This window comes from Hoplias malabaricus, chromosome 10 (genome assembly GCF_029633855.1).
Source record: "Hoplias malabaricus isolate fHopMal1 chromosome 10, fHopMal1.hap1, whole genome shotgun sequence".
Lineage (NCBI taxonomy): Eukaryota > Metazoa > Chordata > Actinopteri > Characiformes > Erythrinidae > Hoplias > Hoplias malabaricus.
Window position 1 is genome coordinate 23,319,878 of NC_089809.1, and position 21,819 is coordinate 23,341,696.

Below are 21,819 nucleotides of genomic sequence, written 5' to 3' on the forward strand. Positions count from 1 at the left end.
TGGGCACATTGACCATATACTTATGTGTGGCTATTTGATATTGTTCCATTCTATGGGCAATGCATTTTATATGAAAATTATACAAGTTTACAACTTAGCAATTTTGTCAGCAATAGTTCACTAATTATAAGGGGTACCTGTTTTGGATATAAGATGTATTTACAACAGACCTACTGAAAACCTACTTTTATTAAATGTGTTTAAATGTTCCTTATTTGTTTGAATATTTAACATTTGAGCTCAGCTGATTTGAATTACGACTATATACGAATAACATAACATGAAGTCTTTTGATTATTTTTATTTTTTTTCCTTTTTTTCATCACCATAACCATAGAAAACTTTAAATATTGTTTGATACAACATAAGCATTTTGTTTTAATAGCTTACCTCACATTCAACTGTTGTCTGTGTTCAACAGTGGAGAGGATTGTGGGATTGGACCAGGTAGCCTCTGGGGGGCTAACTGAAAGCAGTGGACCGGTGACATTTGGAGCAGCAGGGCTAAAGACGAAAAAAGGAATGTTCCGGACAGTTGGCCAGCTGTATAAAGAGTCACTGACCAAGCTGATGGCCACTCTACGAAATACCAACCCAAACTTTCTGCGCTGTATCATCCCCAATCATGAGAAGAGGGTGATAGTGGACTTTTAAATATTACTTCAGTAATCAGTATCAAAGTAGTTTTGTTGTAAAATTGTACAGTATATGAAAATTGTATCTTTTGTAAATTGCTGTATTACTATTCTGAATTTGGGTTGAAACTCCTTCACACTTCAAATGTGGCAGCTAGAATATTAAGCCCAATAATTTAACATTTGATTTTCTCCATTTATTTAAGGCAGGAAAGTTGACTCCTCATCTGGTCTTGGATCAGCTAAGGTGTAATGGAGTCCTGGAGGGAATCAGAATCTGCAGACAGGGTTTCCCCAATCGCATCCCCTTTCAGGAGTTCAGACAAAGGTGCGAATAAAGGTTTTTCAAGGGTTTTCTTCTTGCCTGGTAGGAGTAGTTTATCACTTAATTATCACTATGCTGCTGTCTCTCAGGTATGAGATTCTGACACCAAATGCCATACCTCGAACTTTCATGGATGGGAAGCAGGCCTGTGAACTCATGGTGAGTGCATGTATTTCATCTGTATACAAATCTGTGAATAAATATACTGCATATAGTTTGAAAGTTATTTTATAAAATCTGTGTTCTCATTTTAATGGCTGTAAATGCTATATTGTTAATAATGTTTGGTGCATATAATTAAGTAAAATATTTTTTAAATTAAACAGTATAAAGACCTTTTTTCTTTGTCTCTTGTTTATAGATTTTGCCTAGTTTATAGATTTTAATATTTATGATGATTTACACCATAAATATATAGGCTATATGTCCTTTTTAAAAAGGTGTCTTTTTACCTGCTCTCAGATCTGTGCTCTGGAGCTGGATCGGAACTTGTTCCGGGTGGGCCAGAGTAAGGTGTTTTTTCGAGCTGGTGTGTTAGCACACCTGGAAGAGGAGAGAGACTTAAAAATCACTGACACCATCATTCGCTTCCAAAGTGCTGCCCGTGGATACCTTGCAAGGAGGTGTGTGCATTTGTAAATGTACTTATGTTTGTACAGTTTTACCATTCTCTTGAAAGGTTCACAATGTTGAGTTCACAATGCTAACACTAGAACACACTCATTTGTCAATATTTTTGGGGATTGTCTCATCTCTGAAGAACATTTGCAACTTTCCAGTCATTACATTATATTGTTATGTGTTGCATTATATGCAATAATTATATAGCGAGAACAGTTTCATATAAACAATGCATAAAATGTGACATTAGTGACAGAGTGTTACACAGAGTCATGTGAACTTTCCCAGTGGTGTTACAGAATCAGGTGCAAAATCACATTTCTAAGCTGATGTATAAAATTGGACAACACTGTGGTGCAACAGGTAGCATCACTGTAACACAGATCCAAGGTCCTGGGGTTGTAGGTTTGAGCCCCACCTCGGGTCACTGTCTGTGAGGAGGTTGGCGTGAAGGTGTGCGTGCGTGATGCCCTGTGATGGACTGGTGCATTGTCCAGGGTGTGTTCCTCCATTGTGTCCAGTAATTCTGGGTGGGCTCTGGACACACTAAAACCCTGAACTGGATAAGCGGTCAGACATTGAATGAATGAATGAATGAAAGAACGAATGAATGTATAACATTTTTAAGATGTGATGTTCTTGGCTCTAGGGCATTTTTGAAGAAACAGCAGCAGTTAAGTGCTCTGCGGGTTATGCAGAGAAACTGCGCTGCTTACCTGAAGCTTCGTAACTGGCAGTGGTGGAGACTCTTTACCAAGGTAGGGTGATTTCACACTTAAACCATGCCACTCTGCTATTCATTTGCCGGCGTTTATTGCAATAATTAAGCACACCTATATATATTGTGTTGGGGAACCAAAAGCTAAATGGGCTTTGCTATTAAATTTTACTTGGCCCTTTGACCTGTAATCCCTGTCCCTAGGTGAAGCCACTGCTGCAGGTGACACGCCAGGATGAGGAAATTCAAGCTCGAGAGGCGGAGCTTCAGAAAGCCAAAGATAATTTTAGCAAAGTGGAGCATGAATATACTGAACTGGAGAGAAAACACCAACAGGTACATCAGTCCCCCACATACACTTTGTGGACCTTACACTGTGGGTCCATATAGCTCAATTATTGTAGTGGTTCTTTGATTTAAATCAGGTCAAATCTGGCTTGCTTGCTAACTGTAGTGTTCTTACTGATATACTCTACGTACTCCTCACCTGTCAGCTGTTGGAAGAAAAGGCTGTACTCACGGACCAGTTACAGGCAGAGGCAGAGTTATTTGCTGAAGCAGAGGAAATGAGAGCACGACTGGCAAGCCGTAAGCAGGAGCTAGAGGAGGTTCTAGGTGAGCTTGAGGGCCGATTGGAGGAAGAAGAAGAGAGAGGTGTGCAGTTAGCCAATGAGAAGAAGCGAATGCAGCAACATATACAGGTAAGTGAATTTCTGTTCGGCCTGTGTGGAATTTATTACTATGCATTGTTTTTTAAATACATATCACTCTGTGTTTTTCCTTTTTCTGTTTCTCAGGACTTGGAAGAGCAACTGGAGGAGGAAGAAGGGGCACGACAGAGGCTTCTGCTGGAGAAAGTTACCTTGGAAACCAAAGTGAAGAGTCTGGAGACCGAGACCCTGACTGGAGTAGAGCAGAGAGACAGACTGAGCAAGGTCTTCAGATAGAAATGCTAACACAGCAAATTATTTTACTCCTTATCCTATGCACAGTATACTGTTCAGATCTTTTCACTTTACCTCTGACCTTTTAGCAGCAAGATACTTGTTGGGTCTAAACTGGCCTTGCAAAAAAAGTATATTTATTTCCAAAATCATCCAGACATCTCCTCTGTTCTGGGAATTCAGCTGAGGCAGAAGTGTTATGTTTCTTTGAGTGATACAGCACCATCAAATACATTTGCTTTAAGCTGAAGAGATGTTGGTATCTATCAGAACTAATCATTTAACATCTGTTACATGTGGCTGAATGCAAGCGAAAAGGAGCAAACAAATAACTTATTTATACTAGCTGAGAAATCTACAAGGCTATAACACATAGACCGATCAGTTTTTGTACTGGATCCTAAGGCCCAATCGTGGTATGTTCTGATGTAATGTATTTCACAATTTTAATTACACAGCTAGTTCAAAATGATGATGACCTTCTACTCTCTGGCTCTTTTTCCCTCAACCATCTCAGGAGAAGAAGCTGTTGGAGGAGAGGTTGAATGAGGTGACAGATCAGCTAACAGAAGAAGAAGAGAAAGTGAAGAGTCTCAACAAGCTCAAGAATAAACAGGAAGCTGTCATTGCTGATCTGGAAGGTACAAGTCACAATGTATTAATTTTAATTAATTCAAAGCTCTCCAGTTTCTTTAAGAGTGCATGTCCTAATTAATTTCATTACGCATTTTCCTACCCTAGAACGTCTGAAGCGAGAAGAGCAAGGTCGTCTGGAGCAGGAGAAATGGAGGAGGCGCATGGAGAGCGAGGCAGCGGAGGCTCAGGAGCAACTCACTGATCTGGGTCTCTTAGTCACAGAGTTGCGCAGCAGTGTGTCCAGCAGAGAAAAAGAGATCACCACACTGCAGACTCGGTGAACACTTACATATACTCACATTCATACAGTTGGTGAGCAGTTGAAAAAGGCCAGTAAACATAGACTAAAGTCAACAATAATAAACCATTTAATACAATTGTATACTGTTATAAACACATTCCTGCCAAGATTGTTTTTATTCATTTTGCTTAGGAGCTCAAGAACAATGTATATCAGTCTAAGTTTGTAACTGAAAGATCAGTTAAAGTATTTAAAATATGTTTTATTATAATTCAAACTGCCAAGTAATAAATGCATAGACAACAAACAATATTAAGAAGGAGTATTGAATTTGGTGTCTTATTTAATGGATGTTGTATTTAATGCCTGATCCAAGTGTAAAATCTAATCTTTAATGGTGTGTATCTGGATGGATAAGGTTGGAGGAGGAAGGAGCTCGGCGTGCAGAGGCACAGCGAGCTCTGAGGGAAGCCATGTCACAGGTGTCAGAGCTAAAGGAGGAGGTAGAGAATGAACGGGGAATGAGAGAGAGGGCTGAGAAGCAGAGGAGGGATCTGGGAGAGGAGTTAGAGGCTCTCAGGACTGAACTTGAAGACACACTAGATACCACAGCTGCCCAGCAGGAGCTCAGGTATGTGAGTGTGTTTGTGCTTTATTAATCCTCCCCACTATAATTTCAGTGTATATCAACAACCAAAAACTTTCCAAACCCCAACACTATGTAGAAAAATTTCCAATGTATTTGCTAGAAGAGCTGAATGTATAACTTCTATAAGTTCCAATAAACAAAACCTTTGATAAGAAAGAACACAGGAAATCAATTGTGTATTAACACAAACTGGAAATTTGAGAAATAAGCTTATGCTTATAAAGTAGTACATCCCTAAAATATTTTCCAGAATCCCTACATATACATAGTCAATAATTTAGTAGTATTCATTTAAATTAATATAATAAAAAAATCTGTTAAAGGTCTCGGCGTGAGGCTGAGTTGGGAGAGCTCCAGAGACTGGTTGAGGAAGACACTCGGCGTCATGAAGCCCAGCTATCAGAGATGCGAGTGAAGCACAGCGCTGCTATTGAGTCTCTACAGGAGCAGCTGGACAATGCCAAGAGGGTGTGTCTGTGGTTCTGAGTGATTTTTTTCGTGTTGTTATTTAACAGATTTAGAAAATTTTTTGTACACAGCAAATTCTACAGTGTTAAAACAACACTATTAGTGATAACATTGAGGGTGTTGTCGTGTGTTAAATTATTACAATAACAGTGTTAACTTAACACCAGTAGTGTTGAATTAACACTGGTGAATTTGCTCCATTTGCACATTTTTAGCTGTTCAAACATACAACATTATTGCATGTCTGTTTTCATGCTGCTTTAACTTGTTTTTGTATATTGTTAGTCTCGTCAGTCTTTGGAGAAAGCAAAGGCTGTACTGGAGGAAGAACGTGTTAACCTGACAGCTGAACTGAAGACCCTGCAGGGAGGCAAGATGGAAAGTGAGAGAGGCAGGAAGAGGGCGGAGGGACAGCTTCAAGAACTAACTGCTCGCTTAGCACAGGCTGAGAAAGAGAGGGAGGAGAGGGAGGATAGGCTTCACAAACTACAGGTAAGATGAGGGAAATTATGTAGTGACAAACAGCAGACAGAAATATTCATTCATTCATTCATTCATTCATTCATTCATCATCTGTAACTACTTATCCAGTTCAAGGTTGGAGTTTGCCCAGAATCTCAGGCCACAAGGCATGAACACACCTTGGAGGGGGCGCCAATCCTTTGCACAGCCCCACTCTCGCACATTTACTTGCACACTCACACCTATGGACACTTTTGAGTAGCCATTCCACCTACCAGTGTTTCTGGACTGTGGGAGGAAACAGGAGCACCCGGAGGAAACCCATGTGGACATGGGGAGAACACTCCAAACTCCTCAAATACAGTCACGTGGAGTGGGGCTTGAACCCACAAACCCAGGACCCTGGAGCTGTGTAAAAGCAACACCACCATACAGCCCGACAGAAATATTGTTTTTTCCTAAAGTCATAGTATTGTTAAGCTTGAGCACTGATGTGATTAGCAGAATTGACTAATGTATGTAAATGACCCCTGATTAACTTGCCTTGACTTGGATTCATTCAAAAAAGCGGCCTTGACTACTCTAAATTACTTTAATCAAATTTATTTAATCAGATATTGTATTTTCTGGAATTGGAGGCAGTCTTGAGATTATTTTGATTATTCATTTTTCTCAGAGTCTGAACCTGAATATCTTCTTTCAGATGGAGATAGAATCTCTGTCCAGCTCTCTGTCCTCATCTGACACCAAAGCACTTCGTTTGAGTAAAGAAGTCAGCAACCTGGAGAGCCAGCTACATGATGCTCAGGTATGTTTGCAGGTGTTCCTGTTAATCTTGAAACCTGACCCTGTATCTGAAGCACACACCTTTGAATTAAGCTGTCCCATTTTGATCATAACCCAGTATCTAAAGCCTATATGTCGGGAACTAATGTGAGTTTAATAGCCTTCCCCGTTGGCTGAGGTATGATGTGACTGCAACAGGTCACATTTGGAATGAGAATGTGTATGGTGTGTGTGATGTTGCAGGAACTGTTGCAAGATGAGACACGTCAGAAGCTGGCACTGGGATCCCGTGTGCGGGCTCTAGAGGAGGAGAAAGCAGCTTTGATGGAGAGATTGGAGGAGGAGCAGGAAAAGACCAGGGAGCTTACACGCCAGATCCAAAACTACACACAACAGGTTTTTTTTTTTTATTTGTATACAGATAAATGCTTACATACAAACACCATTTTAGCCTGAAACATATTAATAAGTCCAATCATGGTAGAGAGATGCAGACAAGACAAAGCAAACTTTTTTTTTCTAATTACTGAAATTGTTGTCATTAGTGCTAACATAGCCACCTAACACTAATAAAAATACAGTGGTATGGAAACGTTTGGGCACCCCTGATAATTATCATGATTTTCCTTTATTGGTTGTTCTTATCAGTAATTTTAGTTAAATATATCATATAGCAGACGAACACAGTGATATTTGAAAAGTGAAATGAAGTTTATAGGATTTACAGAAAGTGTGCAATAATTATTTAAACAAAATCAGGCAGGTGCATACATTTGGGCACCCCAACAGAAAAATTACAGCAATGTTTAGTAGATCCTCCTTTGCAGAAATAACAGCCTCTAAAGCTTCCTATAGATTCTGGTTGAAGGTATTTTGGACCATTATTCTTTACAAAACATCTCCAATTCAGTCAGGTTTGATGTTTTCAGAGCATGGACAGCCCGCTTTAAATCACAGCACAGATTTTCAATAATATTCAGGTCTGGGGACTGAGATGGCCATTCCAGAACACTGTACTTGTTCCTCTGTGTGAATGCCTTAGTAGATTTTGAGCAGTGTTAAGGGTCGTTGTCTTGTTGAATATCCAGCGCTGGTGCTTCAACTTTGTCACTGATTCTTAAACATTGTTCTTAAGAATCTTCTGATATTGACTGGAATCTATGCAACCTTCAACTTTACCAAGATTCCCAGTACCTGCACTGGCCACACAGCCCCATGGCATGATGGACCCACCCGCCACCAAATTTTACTGTGGGTAGCAAGAGTTTGTCTTGGAATGCTGTGTTCTTTTTCCGCCATGTGGACCGCCCCTTGTTATTTCCTAATAACTTAATTTTAGTTTCATCAGTCCTCCAACAGCACCTTATTCCAAAATGAAGCTGGCTTGTCCAAATGTGCTTTAGCATACCTCAAGCGACTCTCTTTGTGGCCTGTGCGCAAAAATGCTTCTTCTGCATTACTATCCCATACAGCCTCTCATTGCGCAAAGTGCGCTGAATAGATGCACAGTGACACCATCTGCAGCAAGATGATGTTGTAGGTTTTTGGAGCTGGTCTGTGGGTTGACTATGACTGTTCTCACCATCCTTCGCCTCTGCTTATCTGAGATTTTTTTTGGCCTGCCACTTCGGGCCTTAACAGGTGAAATCTCTGAGATAGCTTTTGTATCCTTCCCCTAAACCATGATGTTGAACAGTCTTTGTTTTCAGGTCATTTGAGAGTTGTTTTGAGGCTCCCATGTTGCCACGCTTCAGAGAAGTTGCAGAGAAGAAAAAAAATTGCAATTGGCAACCTTAACCCTTTCTCATTATTGGATTCACCTGTGTATGTAGGTCAAGGGTCAATGAGCTTACAAAACAAATTTTGTGTTCCAATAATTAGTGCTAAAAGAAATCTATAAAACGACAAGGGTGCCCAAATGTATGCACCTGCCTAATTTTGTTTAAATAATTATTGCACACTTTCTGTAAATTCTATAAACTTCATTTCACTGCTCAAATATCACTGTGTTCGTCTGCTATATGATATATTTAACTCAAATTGCTGATACGAACAACCAATGATTTATAAAGGAAAATCATGATAATTATCAGGGGTGCCCAAACTTTTTCATACCACTGTATATAAAAAATATTAATTGGTTATTTACATAAACCATGCAGAATATTCTTATTTATATATAAACAAAATATATTTGTTTATACTGTTGATTATGTTATTATTGTTTTCAATGTATTTGATGTTTCAATTTTGTTTTTGTTTGTTTTTTTGTTTATCCTTATGGTGGTCAGCTTGCTGAGCTAAAGAGGCAGTCAGAAGAAGTCAATTCAGCAGTGGAGGCAGGAGAGGAGAGTAGAAGGAAGTTGCAGAGGGAGCTGGACAATGCCATGCAAAGGGAGAGAGTTAAGGAAGAGGAGAAAGATCGAGTAGAACGACAGAAGGAGCGTCTAAGGGAGGAGATAGAAGACATGACCATCGCTTTGCAGAGGGAGAGACAGAACTGCACTGCTCTGGAAAAGAGACAGAAGAAATTTGATCAGGTGAGTGAGGCAGAATTGTGACAGATGTGCAGAAAGTTGAATGAAACCATCAGTTGGTGGAGGATTGCCAGAATAGACACACATCCTGCCATCACTGACAAGAACCTTCAATCTCAAACAATGTTAACATGTTTTGATTTGCAACATGATTTGCAGTGCCTGGCAGAGGAAAAAGCAGTGAGTGCCCGGCTGGCTGAAGAGCGAGACCGAGCAGAGGCTGAGAGCCGTGAGAAGGAGACCCGCTTCCTGGCTTTGTCTCGAGAGTTACAAGAAGCTTCAGAACAGCGTGATGAGCTTGAGAGAACCAATAAGCAGCTACGCCTTGACATGGAACAGCTTGTCAATGCTCAAGATGATGTGGGAAAGAATGTAGGAATCAGCTTTTACTAAATTAACATTCCCTATTATATAGTAGAAAATAACAGATTTTCAACAAGCACACACTTCTGTTATTCAGTCTACACAGTGTGCATGTTACATAATAAAATTGTCTTAGGATGAGTAACTGATAACTACTAAGTACGCAGTTTATTTTTTTAACGAATTTACCCACAACTAACTATTCTCTTCTTAGCTGGTAATGTTTTTATTTTTGCAGACACTAAATAGCTAAATGAAATCTCTAAAATCTCGATACAATACCCAGTAGCAACTGGTAAAGGAGTTGAAAATATTTCTGTATTGCTATTGTGCCCCTCAGGTGCATGAATTGGAGCGTTCTCGGCGAGCTTTGGAGGTGGAGGCACAGTCTCTGCGGGAGCAAACACAGGAGTTGGAGGAGGAGCTGTCCGAGGCTGAAAATTCACGCCTCAGACTGGAGGTCACATTGCAGGCACTCCGAGCCCAGTTTGAACGTGAGATCAGTGCCAAGGAGGAAAAAGGAGAAGAAAAGAGGCGGGCTCTCAACAAACAAGTAATTTGCTTTAATTGTGAATTGTATAGTTGGCAGAAATTTTTCCATTGTGATATAACTCTATATCACCTTATAGTTGATAGTTAACTACACCTATATACACTGCTCAAAAAAATAAAGGGAACACTTAAACAACACATTGTAACTCCAAGTCACACTTCTGTGAAATCACCATGTCCAGTTAGGAAGCAACACTGGTTGTGAATTAATTTCACCTGCTGTTGTGCAAATGGAAGAGACAACAGGTAGTAATGAGAGGCAATTAGCAAGACAACTCCTATAAATGAGTGGTTTTGCAGGTGGGGACCACAGACCATTTCTCTGTTCTCATCCTTTCTGAGAGCCTGGGGTGAGAGCCCTCCATGTGAGATACCCTGACTGCCATTAGGTACCAGGATGAGATCCTCAGACCCATTGTGAGACCATATGCAGTGGGCCCTGGGTTCCTTCTGATGTATGACAATGCTGGGCCTCATGTGGCTGAAGTGTGTCAGCAGTTCCTGCATGATGAAGGCACTGATGCTATGGACTGGCCTGCCCTATCCCCAGACCTGAATCTAATCAAGCACATCTGGGACGTCATGTCTCTTTCCATCCACCAACGTCACGTTGCACCAGAGACTGTCCCGGAGTTGACTGATGCTTTAATCATGGTCTGGGAGGAGATCCCTCAGGAAAACATTTGTTGCCTCATCAGGAGTATGCCCAGGCATTGCAGGGGGGTCATACAGGCACATGGAGCGTTCTCGGCGAGCTTTGGAGGTGGAGGCACAGTCTCTGCGGGAGCAAACACAGGAGTTGGAGGAGGAGCTGTCCGAGGCTGAAAATTCACGCCTCAGACTGGAGGTCACATTGCAGGCACTCCGAGCCCAGTTTGAACGTGAGATCAGTGCCAAGGAGGAAAAAGGAGAAGAAAAGAGGCGGGCTCTCAACAAACAAGTAATTTGCTTTAATTGTGAATTGTATAGTTGGCAGAAATTTTTCCATTGTGATATAACTCTATATCACCTTATAGTTGATAGTTAACTACACCTATATACACTGCTCAAAAAAATAAAGGGAACACTTAAACAACACATTGTAACTCCAAGTCACACTTCTGTGAAATCACCATGTCCAGTTAGGAAGCAACACTGGTTGTGAATTAATTTCACCTGCTGTTGTGCAAATGGAAGAGACAACAGGTAGTAATGAGAGGCAATTAGCAAGACAACTCCTATAAATGAGTGGTTTTGCAGGTGGGGACCACAGACCATTTCTCTGTTCTCATCCTTTCTGAGAGCCTGGGGTGAGAGCCCTCCATGTGAGATACCCTGACTGCCATTAGGTACCAGGATGAGATCCTCAGACCCATTGTGAGACCATATGCAGTGGGCCCTGGGTTCCTTCTGATGTATGACAATGCTGGGCCTCATGTGGCTGAAGTGTGTCAGCAGTTCCTGCATGATGAAGGCACTGATGCTATGGACTGGCCTGCCCTATCCCCAGACCTGAATCTAATCAAGCACATCTGGGACGTCATGTCTCTTTCCATCCACCAACGTCACGTTGCACCAGAGACTGTCCCGGAGTTGACTGATGCTTTAATCATGGTCTGGGAGGAGATCCCTCAGGAAAACATTTGTTGCCTCATCAGGAGTATGCCCAGGCATTGCAGGGGGGTCATACAGGCACATGGAAGCCACTCACACTACTGAGCCTCGTTTTATCTTGTTTTGAGGAATTTCCACTGAAGGTGGATCAGACTGTAATTAGATTTTCCACTTTTTAGTATGATTCCAAATCCAGACCTCCATGGGATAATAATCTAGATATACATTGATCATTTTTATGTTATTTTGTTTATATATATATATATATATATATATATATATTTTTTTTTTTTTTTTTTTTTTTTTTTTTTTCTTGTTTATGCAAGAAAACAATTTTGAACTCTCAAATACTTGTCAGGACAAAATTATTACAAGGATACAATATCATTAAATAGAATGTAAAGGAAATTTCACTGAAAATAATCTAGAAGAGTTCTGGAATGTTCTTTCAGTGTCTGTCTGTGTCTTTCACTTCCTTCTTTCTGTAGGTTCGTGAGCTGGAAGCTCTATTGGAAGAGGAGAAGACTCAGAGAGCTCAAGCCCTCTCTGTCAAGAAGCAGATGGAGGCAGAGCTCCAGGAGGCGGAGTCTCAGGTGGAGGCAGCCACTCGTGGTAGAGAGGAGGCGCTCAGGCAGCTAAAACGTCTCCAGGTAGCAAAGAAAAAACATATTAGTTCAGGTTCGCTTTTGTATATGTAAATAGGACTCATACAAGTTTGGCATGTAGCCAAACATGTTAATGGTGTGACAATCCTGGCACTTGGTAAAGCCTCGTTTACATGGTGTTTATATTTAATGGTTATAAAAATCAGTCTTACATTATGATGAGAACTTGTTCCAGTACTATAAGCAAAACAAAAAAAGTGGTTCTAAAATATTATATTTTTATGTGCTCAGACCCAGATGAAGGAGGTGTTGCGTGAGTTGGATGAGACTAAGATGGCGCGAGATGAAGTTGTTGCTCAATCAAAGGACAGTGAGAAGCGCTTACAGACCTTGGAGGCAGAGCTCCTGCAGTTGACAGAGGTTTGTTTACTTATGTATTTGTGTGAATCTATTTCAATAAAAAAATCAATTATGTGTCCATTGTGCAGTAGAACATGAAGTCATGAATTACACCTTTTTCTCTGTCTCACAGGAGCTGGCTGTTTCCGATAGGTTGAGGAGGCAGGCTCAACAGGAACGAGATGAAATGGCTGAAGAAATTCTCAACACCAACAGTGGGAAGTAAGGATCTGCCTGTTTGTTGTGTATGGTTATGTCCTGTGCCTTCGTTTGTTGCTTTTGTGTAAGTATGTGCCAATGTGTGTTGGTGTGTTTAATAACCCTCTCTCTCTTGCAGGTCAGCTCTATGTGATGAAAAGAGGCGTCTGGAGGCTAGGATTAGTCAGCTGGAGGAGGAACTTGAAGAAGAGCAGAGCAATGCTGAGCTATTGGCTGAAAGGCAAAGGAAGACTACATTGCAGGTACACACCATGCTCACTGAAGATTTTTATACCAAATAAGATTTTTTTACTCTCCTACTTGCAGTAGCATTATGCAGATCTGCAAATTTGCAAGTAAACTGAGGCAATTCAAGCTTCAAGCCACTTTCTCTCACCCTCTTTAACAGGTGGAGACATTGACTGTGCAGCTGGCTGGGGAGAGGACATTGGCTCAGAAGAGTGAGGGGGCACGGGATAGCCTAGAGAGGCAGAACAAGGAGTTGAAGACGAGGCTGACTGAGCTGGAAGGTGCTGTGAGGGGAAAACATCGCCTAAGTGTTGCTGCTCTGGAATCCAAAATCGAAGCAATGGAGGAGCAGTTGGAGCAAGAGAGACAGTGCGTATGGGATGGCCTATGAAAAGCAGTATCACAAGACCTGGTGTGATACATCATATTGCAATTGTTGACAGTGCAAATACATTGGAGAATTTAAAGTAATGGCTTAGATCAGGTGGTGGGGGTTACATCTCACTTAGGGGTCAGGATATTGGTGCCAGGAAGGTCATGCCTGTGGTTTTATGAAAATGTAATGATGTGCAACCCTTCTGGAGTGATGATGGATGGAGATGTAGTTTCTTGCCACAACACAAATGATTAGTCATCCTGTGGAGCAGAACTTCCAGCAAATCAATCATCGGTCCTCACAAACCTCACTCTTTATGCATACCACTATAGCAACGAAAGAAATGAAATGTAAATTTGATCAGTGACTTTAAATGCATCAATATCTATTTTTATATTGTTTTGTACAACTGATGTTATTGCCACACAGATATTCATAATTGAGTTAAACAGAAAGGTATGTGAATATCACTCAGTATTGACAGTATTTTAGAAATCGCTGAACATCCTCTGGGAGGATTAATCAGAAGATATTTTTAAATTTCTAGATATTGGCATATTGGCTTTCAAATCTTCCTCTTCTGCACATTATCGCTTTATTATGTGGCTTGTATGGACAGATCTACTGTAGATGTGTTACAGCTAATATTACTTCATTATTTCTGCTGCATCTTAATCATTTTGAAAATATTATGTTTGGTTATTTCATCGCTGTCCAAAGAAAACCTTGTATCTCCAAAATAGCAACTTCACAGGAGAAGTAAAAAATCTTTCTTAACTTCAAATGGAAGTCAGTGTAAAAAAATGTTTTAATCCAGGTAAATGTGAAGCATTTCTATTGGTCCTCTTTATAGTCAACGTATTAAGCAGGTTGGGGTTCATCAATGATTTGTTACATCCAAAATAATTTGCACTATGTCAATGACAATAACCTCTTGCACAGACAAATAGTAGAAAATCTATTTCTATTACTGTTTTTTTTAACACTCTCTATACTGAGTGTAATCTGCCATAAAGAAGGTAAAGATTTGTTCTTTGTATGTTGTGTATTAATTAAAATGCATGTTCTAAAGCTTAAAATAATGTGTATTCAAGAAAATATGTTTTTGTAATTTAATGTGTTTAAGGGAGCGTGCAATGGCTAACAAGCTGGTACGAAAAACAGAAAAGAAGCTAAAGGAAGTGGTGATGCAGGTGGAGGATGAGCGGAGACACGCAGACCAATACAGAGAGCAGGTATCTCTCCTCTGTCCACTCTATCACTGTCCAACCAACTCGTTGAGGGTTTAGGAATGTAATAGATGCAATTTTCTGTCCCAGTCAAAACAAGGATGTAGACAATTGATGTACAAGCTTCAGTATATAAGTTTTAAACTTTTTTAATTTATAAGTTTGTTAGGTTTTTGTTCTTGTAAAGAATATCAGCTGTGATTAGACAAATATTATAAGGAACTAGAATACACACGGTTATATACAAGATGCATTATTTTTTTTATGGGTTTCTTCATGAATTAAAAATATTTACAATTTGCATTGTTTTTTCCTCAGCTGGACAAGTCAATGGGGCGTCTGCGGCAGCTGAAGAGACAGCTGGAAGAAGTGGAGGAAGAGAACTCACGCACAAATGCCCAGCGCAGAAAACTACAGCGTGAGCTGGAGGAGATGGGTGACAGCATGCAGAGCATGACTCGAGAATTGAACGCTTTACGCTCCCAACTCAGGTAAGAGGGGAAAGTGTATTTGTGCATATATTTTGTTGTTGTTGATTTTCAGTACTGCTGTATGACTTTATGCTCATTTGTTTTATTTTATTTATTTATTTATTTTTTGTTCTTTTATTAATTTTGATACATGTGCATGGTTCATTTTTTCATCCATATCTAACTTATTTGCATGTGTCCTTGTGTGTGTTTAATTGTCTCCTACACCCACTCAGCAGCACAGAGCGACCGAGAACCGACAAGTAGGTTTTACTGTGTGCATGTGTCTGTGTCACTATTTAAAATATCTTTGTGTGATTTTATAGTCAATTATCTGTCCTGGGGTTATTTCTCAAAGCAGAATAATCGTACTTAAACAGATAACTTCAGCCCAAATTCAGAATACCCACTAGGAGGAAGGATAAGAGACATTTCAACAAAACAACCAACACTTTGGGTTTATCCAAGGCAAAGCAAGTTTATTTATAGAACACCTTTCATACAAGAGCAATTCAAAGAGCTTTACAGAAAGCAAGAATAAAAATCATAAAAATCCATTAAAACAATGAAAAAAGGGCAAAAAAGAAATACATAAAAAGGTAAAAGAAAACATGATAAAAATGATTCAAACAATTTTAAATGATACAATAAGAGAAAAGAACTAAAGTGCTGTTACAAAAAGTACAGAGTACTTTAGACTGAGCTGTAAGCCTGTTGAAACAAGAATGTTTTAAGTCTTGATTTAAAAGTGTCTACAGTCGGGACTCTTCTAATATTCTCAGTCAGCTGGTTCCATTTAAGAGCGGCATAGTAGTTAAATGCTGCTTCTCCATGTCTAGTTGTCACCTGAGGCAGGATTAACTGACTAGTTCCTAAAGATCTGAGAGCTCTGCTCAGCTCATATCTCTGTAGCAGATCTGATAAATACGCTGGCCCTACCCCATTAAGACATTGATAGGCCTGTAATAACACATTCAAGTCTATTCTGTAACAGACTGTTATCCATTGTAAGGATTTGAGACTGGGGGAGATGTGATCTCTTCTTTTGCTCCTAGTGAGAACTCTGACAGCTGCATTTTGAATCAGCTGAAGCTGTTTGGAAGCCTTTCTTGGAAGTCCAGACCATTACAGTAATTAATCCTGCTAGAAATAAAAGTGTGGATAAGTTTCTCCAGGTCTGATTAATCAGAAAATCTTTAATCTTACTGATGTTCTTAAGATGGTAAAATGCTGATTTGGTAACCTCTTTAACATGACTACTAAAAACAGAGATCTGAGTCCATTAATACACCAAGGTTGCGAGCCAGTTCTTTAGATTTGATGGCTCTTGAGTGTCTCTCATTGCTGTTACGAAATAGAATAATCTCTGTTTTATCTTTATTCAACTGCAGAAAGTTGTGTCCCATCCAGTTAGTGATGTGTTTAAGGCACTTGCATAATGAGTCAACTGGACCAGAGTCATTTGGGGACAGGGCCATGTGAATCTAAGTATCATCTGCATAGCTGTGATAGGACAGCCCATAGTTTTGTAGAATCCGGCCAAGAGGAAGCATGTATACATTAAATAAAAGTGGACCAAGAATAGAACCATGGGGGGAAACCACAGGTTACTGGTATGTTCTCAGAAATATAATTTTCTATTTCTACAAAGACGTTCCTGCTTTGAAGGGATGAAACAAACCACTTTAGGGCTGTTCCTGAGAGTCCAACCCAGTTGGCAAGTCTATCTATAAGAATCCTATAGTCAATGGTATCAAAGGCAGCACTGAGATCAAGAAGTAATAGAAGAGATACCTTTCCGGGCTCCGTATTTAAGCAAATGTCATTAATTACCAGTGCATTAATTAAGTCTCAGTGCTGTGATTAGACTAGAAGCCTGACTGGAATCCATTTAACTCATATGTATTACATATTAATTTCAGAGCTGAGACCACACTTCATTAATTTAATTTGCAGTCAGAATGACTGTTAAGTGGTGGGTGTAGCATAGTAAGTATTAACTCAGAAGTAAAAATACCAAATCTAACTTGTGGTCTTTTAGGTACAAATGTTTTTTTTTCCACAATTACAATGTCTTATACAAAATACTCCACTGTTCCTCAATTATGGATTGATAATCTTATATTGGTAATATACTAAAATGCTCTATTTGCCTCTCTCTTTTTCTCTCTTTCTCTCAGGCGTGCTCCTCTCCCTCTGTCAGTACGTGGAGGTCGGAGGGCTTTAGTTGATGACCTCTCTCAGGAGAATTCTGACTCTGAAGAGCCTCCTGCCTCTCCTACGCCCTCCAGTGGCCTTCCAGGGACCCCAGTGCCCTCTGACAACGCCCTTGGGCCACCTCCTTCCTATAGCCTCGCAGATACTGAGTAGCCAACAGGGAGAACATTTAACTTGATAGATGGAGGACGGCGTGAGGAATAGGACTATCAGTTAACTAACACAGCACTGCAGGCAAAGAATCCACACTGCACTAAGTATACCTCTGCAGCAAAGTCTGAAATAACTAATTGAGAATCTGTATCAGCTGGAGACACCATGGAGATGATGCTGAGACAAATAGCACTATTGAAATCAGTCCTATACTGAGATATTTCATAAGGATTAATGTTAGTTATTTTCCTGACATGGAAAACAAACTAATTTTCCCCATCTTCTGAGGAAAATATCATTAATGTATATTAGAAAAGCCACATATCAGTGCAATGTGTATCAGGCTTAATGTGGCAAAATGAAGGTGGCTGCATCAACCCTAAGCGCTCTTTCAATCAATCATAAGCCATGTGTTTAAGGGTCAGTCTGCATGTATATGATGGCAATCAGGTAGAAAATCACGGTCAGACATTCTTCAGCGTGTTAGCTGTGCTTGCATGAATGATTCAGCTGCTGATCAGTATTAATCTCAGAAGGCTTTTTCCTCTCTCACTTTTGCTGAACGTGATCTCAGAAATTGAAAATTGGAAATTAATATTACATTAAAGTTTTCCAGAATATTTGTCTTTGAATATATAGGGGTAGCATCTTTAAGTTCATTTTTAATATTATATGGTAGCAACAAATTTACTCATTATTGAACAGCAAGTGAGAGATAGAAAAAAAGATGTACTGTGATATACCTGCCAATATGAGCCAGCTTTTACATTTTGGCATAAATAAGGAGACAACAAGGTTTGCAAGAGAGAGTTTGCAAGTTTGCAACAGAATAAAGAAAAATAGAAAAATAAAATTAAAAAAATCTAAAACAGGAGAAAAACGCAAAACATTAAATAAGAAGTTAATTAAGGAGATGAAAATTTCACTTTTCATGTACATAACAGTAATAATTCAGTGGTATTTCACATTGGCTCATCAGTGATATCAATTGTGGGGTTGAGACCCCAGTAACATTGTGTAACGTCATTATAAGATCCGTCTATTATGTTTCCCAATCAGCCAATATCAAATAAGAGTAGGCAATTATCATCATAGGTAAAATGCAGCAAGATGGACCTTGTTTAGTTTCCTCTCATATCCAGGGTATTTTAGTCACTGGCCTTGCCACCTTGGGTCAGTTATTTATTATCAAGCTCAAGTTCATTTGTTATGTAGACTGTGAGTAGTTAGACAGTTAGGATTTCTATGTCTTCTCATGTCACTACCAGTTTCAGACAGCTTAAACGTAGTGCTTATCAAGGTAAAATGTTCACATTTTTCATTATATTTTGAATGATTTTCATGTCTGATAAGGATATGTCATGATTGTTGCCTATAATTTTTTTGCAGTTTGACAAATGCCAAGGCAGGTTATTGTTATCTTGAGGGAGAACTGAATATGTCCAGTTTCTTTAAGACACAGTGGCAGAGAAGTATAGAGATAATATAGAGTCATGTGATTAAATATATACCATTAATAGCGACTGAGACAGTGAACAATTTAAGAGGAGACAGACTGGTGTGCTGTGATCATCTAACAAAGAGGAGAATTTTTGTCTGGATGCTAGACACTGTTAACGCCTGGTTACTAAGTAATCTCTTGTTGCAGGCATATCACTGACAAAAAATATAATTATATTTATTCAGTTTAATTTTAAGATGTTTCTTTTTTAGCAGTCTCTAAAATATGTATGGAATTTAAAGAACAAAGCTTTTGTCCTTTACCAAATCTGTGGCGTATGGATGAACAAAGGGATATCGACTAAGGGAGTTCCAAGAGTAGTTGTACAAGTCTGTACTTTAGGATTATAGTGATGTTGTGCAACTTTTTGACAAAACTCCCCAGGACCTTCCCAGAATTCCCTCTTGTTCTATCTGTTTTTCCTGCACAAATGATGAACTAGGCAATGTTAGACCATAGTAGGATAGAATTGGGGGTTGAAGTTTTCCTTGGCTTACAGAGCCTTATGAACTGCATTTTGATGATTTCTGTGTGGTTTAATGTAGTAAATATAATAAACCACACAGAAGGGTCTATAAAACTCCTCTAATGAATGTGCTCCTATTTGAAGTTTGATGGATTAACTTGTGTATTTTGCGCTAAAATAAGGCCATTCCATTAATGACATTTCAATTCTTTTCACCTCAAAGAAAAAAGCTGCTGTTGTTTTTTGTATGTTATTTATTTTTAGTTTCATTTTTATCACCTCATTCTTTAAAAGAGTCCCAAGTACGTAGGAAAAACAGACGCTGTACTCTTTTACAGATTTTATTTGTAAACTGTACTGAAATGTACCTTGAAATTCAGGCACTGTTCATTAACAGGAACGTAGAAGTATTAGAATTAGGACCAAACAATCCATTAAAACCTCACACCTCATTAGACAAATGTTGTAGGGATTAGATCTAATTCAGTTTGCCTCTTTGTCTGCCTGCTTTGTGTTTTTTTGCTAATGCTACTTCTTTTTGCAATAACAAAGTTCCTTAGATTGACTGGTGCTCTGAAAGCTGGTGAGCTAGGCTTAGCCTTGTGTACTGGCATTATTTACCATTCAGTACCCAAACTGGCTGAACATTATATTCAGCTGACACTGTTCAGGACACGTGCTCATCAATATTTTGGGGAAATGCTTTGATAAAATTACCCTCACGACAAATAGACTGATTTAAATTAGTCAAGTGCTAAAACAACATTCTCTTGTTTGTTTTATACAAGGGACTTTTAATCTTCATTCTGATGTAATGTTTTCAAAATGGAAAGAGAAGCTTTTCATACTTTCCCATTCTAATTAGCAGAAGGACATGCTCTTGTGATTAATATGCTTTAAAAATATTCTGGAACTTAAAGAAAACAATTGAATATTCATAGGGCTTATTGTAATGTTCTACTGTATGTATTTTCGATCGTTTTAATACAAATCAACCCTACTGAATCTAAATTTACAGCAAATTTAATTAAATGTGTGGCTCTTTTTTTGCGCAGATTGGTTTTAATATTGGTTTTATATCATTTTATAACTCTAGACCACAGTCAAACGCGAAAGGTGGTTTAGACTAAGCTGCTCTTTGATTGTAATGTAATGTGTGTGTGTGTGAGGAGGATAATGATGGACAGAGAGAATACAGAATGCCACTTGTAATTATTAATGGCAAGACTGGTGGTGTCTAGAATATAAGATTTTGTTTTCATTTTTGCCTTTTTAACTGTTTTGTTTAATTGCTTTTCTGTTTGTTAATTTGGCTATATGGATAAAGTCTGACTGGAGTGAATTTTAATATACTGTATGTCATTGGTTTTGAAGTATGTGTGCTTCATTCCTTCTTTTAAAAATTTACACAGAAAGCTTTTTTTTCCTGAGAACACTGACTAGTATTACCATTATTAGTTTTGTTTATTAATAAAGTAAGTCTGGCATCCAAATAAATTTCAAAATGGCCAAATTGAACTGAACTAAACAGAACAAACATTCTCCTACGTATTTAAAGGAACAAAGGCACACTAGGTAAGATTTGTTGTTCTTGCTCCTAGGCTCCTTCTACAGTTGCAAAGTGTAATTCACTTCTACAGCACTGTCTTGAAACCTAGGGGAAAGTGGGGTGGTTACCTAACCTCCTACATAGTTACAAAGTGCTGATTCTGCAATGCTGAGCCCAGAGTAGCAATAACAGAGGCCCTGTTCTCCCTGTCACTGGATTATATAGTGCCATGGTGGTCATTTAGTTTACTAAATCAGCAAACCAGAACCTGCAGTCACTATGTTTATAGTATTCATGTATTTATGGGCTGTTTTATTGTTATTGGAATGGCTCTGTTTTGCCCTCCTTCAGTTACTGTAGATGGTGTGTTATTTGAACTATAACACACCATCCTATCTGTGTGTTTATATAACTTTAATGATTTACTCATATATTTTCAATTTAATGCAATCTTAACATACACATACAAGAACATTTCACAGAAATTATCATTAATCCACTTATTCCTTCCATTACCCAGTCGACATCTTTAAAATAGACACAATACATATATACACTAAATTATTACAGCTTGTGTCCGATGTAAAGTCCATTTCTCTCTGATCAAACAATATCAACTGCCACTTCATTTTCTGAGGCTAGGTTTCTATGATTTGTCCAGCTTTTTGGAACAACACAGAGCAGTACTCCTTCAATTCTGCACATAGAAATGAGATAAACTCATATTTACATGTTAAGATAGCTTAGTTCATTTAAATCAAGCGGTTAACTCAAATGAATTTGTTTCTAAACACAAATTCTTCAATTTTTTATGCTGCTTGTGAAATGGTCAAAAACTTTGAGGGGAATTCCTCTTTGAAAACCTTCAAAATACCTT

At 38.9% G+C, this 21,819-nt stretch overlaps 1 protein-coding gene across 1 annotated transcript in view; it reads left to right on the top strand.

Annotated features, from left to right (window-relative positions):
- myh14 (myosin, heavy chain 14, non-muscle) overlaps positions 1-20,825 on the top strand; it is a 37,477-nt gene extending 16,652 nt beyond the window's left edge. Inside the window, exons 18-44 of the mRNA XM_066682252.1 lie at positions 422-636; positions 842-963; positions 1,050-1,119; positions 1,423-1,583; positions 2,231-2,339; positions 2,504-2,635; positions 2,794-3,000; positions 3,097-3,234; positions 3,761-3,884; positions 3,985-4,156; positions 4,539-4,751; positions 5,093-5,237; positions 5,523-5,729; positions 6,403-6,507; positions 6,729-6,881; positions 8,777-9,025; positions 9,182-9,394; positions 9,726-9,938; positions 12,019-12,180; positions 12,427-12,555; positions 12,668-12,756; positions 12,872-12,995; positions 13,142-13,350; positions 14,484-14,592; positions 14,905-15,077; positions 15,293-15,319; positions 17,237-20,825. Of these exons, the coding sequence (XP_066538349.1) occupies positions 422-636; positions 842-963; positions 1,050-1,119; positions 1,423-1,583; positions 2,231-2,339; positions 2,504-2,635; positions 2,794-3,000; positions 3,097-3,234; positions 3,761-3,884; positions 3,985-4,156; positions 4,539-4,751; positions 5,093-5,237; positions 5,523-5,729; positions 6,403-6,507; positions 6,729-6,881; positions 8,777-9,025; positions 9,182-9,394; positions 9,726-9,938; positions 12,019-12,180; positions 12,427-12,555; positions 12,668-12,756; positions 12,872-12,995; positions 13,142-13,350; positions 14,484-14,592; positions 14,905-15,077; positions 15,293-15,319; positions 17,237-17,426 (4,160 nt within the window). The 3' untranslated portion in view covers positions 17,427-20,825. The remainder of the gene's footprint in view (positions 1-421; positions 637-841; positions 964-1,049; positions 1,120-1,422; positions 1,584-2,230; positions 2,340-2,503; positions 2,636-2,793; positions 3,001-3,096; positions 3,235-3,760; positions 3,885-3,984; positions 4,157-4,538; positions 4,752-5,092; positions 5,238-5,522; positions 5,730-6,402; positions 6,508-6,728; positions 6,882-8,776; positions 9,026-9,181; positions 9,395-9,725; positions 9,939-12,018; positions 12,181-12,426; positions 12,556-12,667; positions 12,757-12,871; positions 12,996-13,141; positions 13,351-14,483; positions 14,593-14,904; positions 15,078-15,292; positions 15,320-17,236) is intronic.
- Positions 20,826-21,819: the final 994 nt, after the last annotated feature.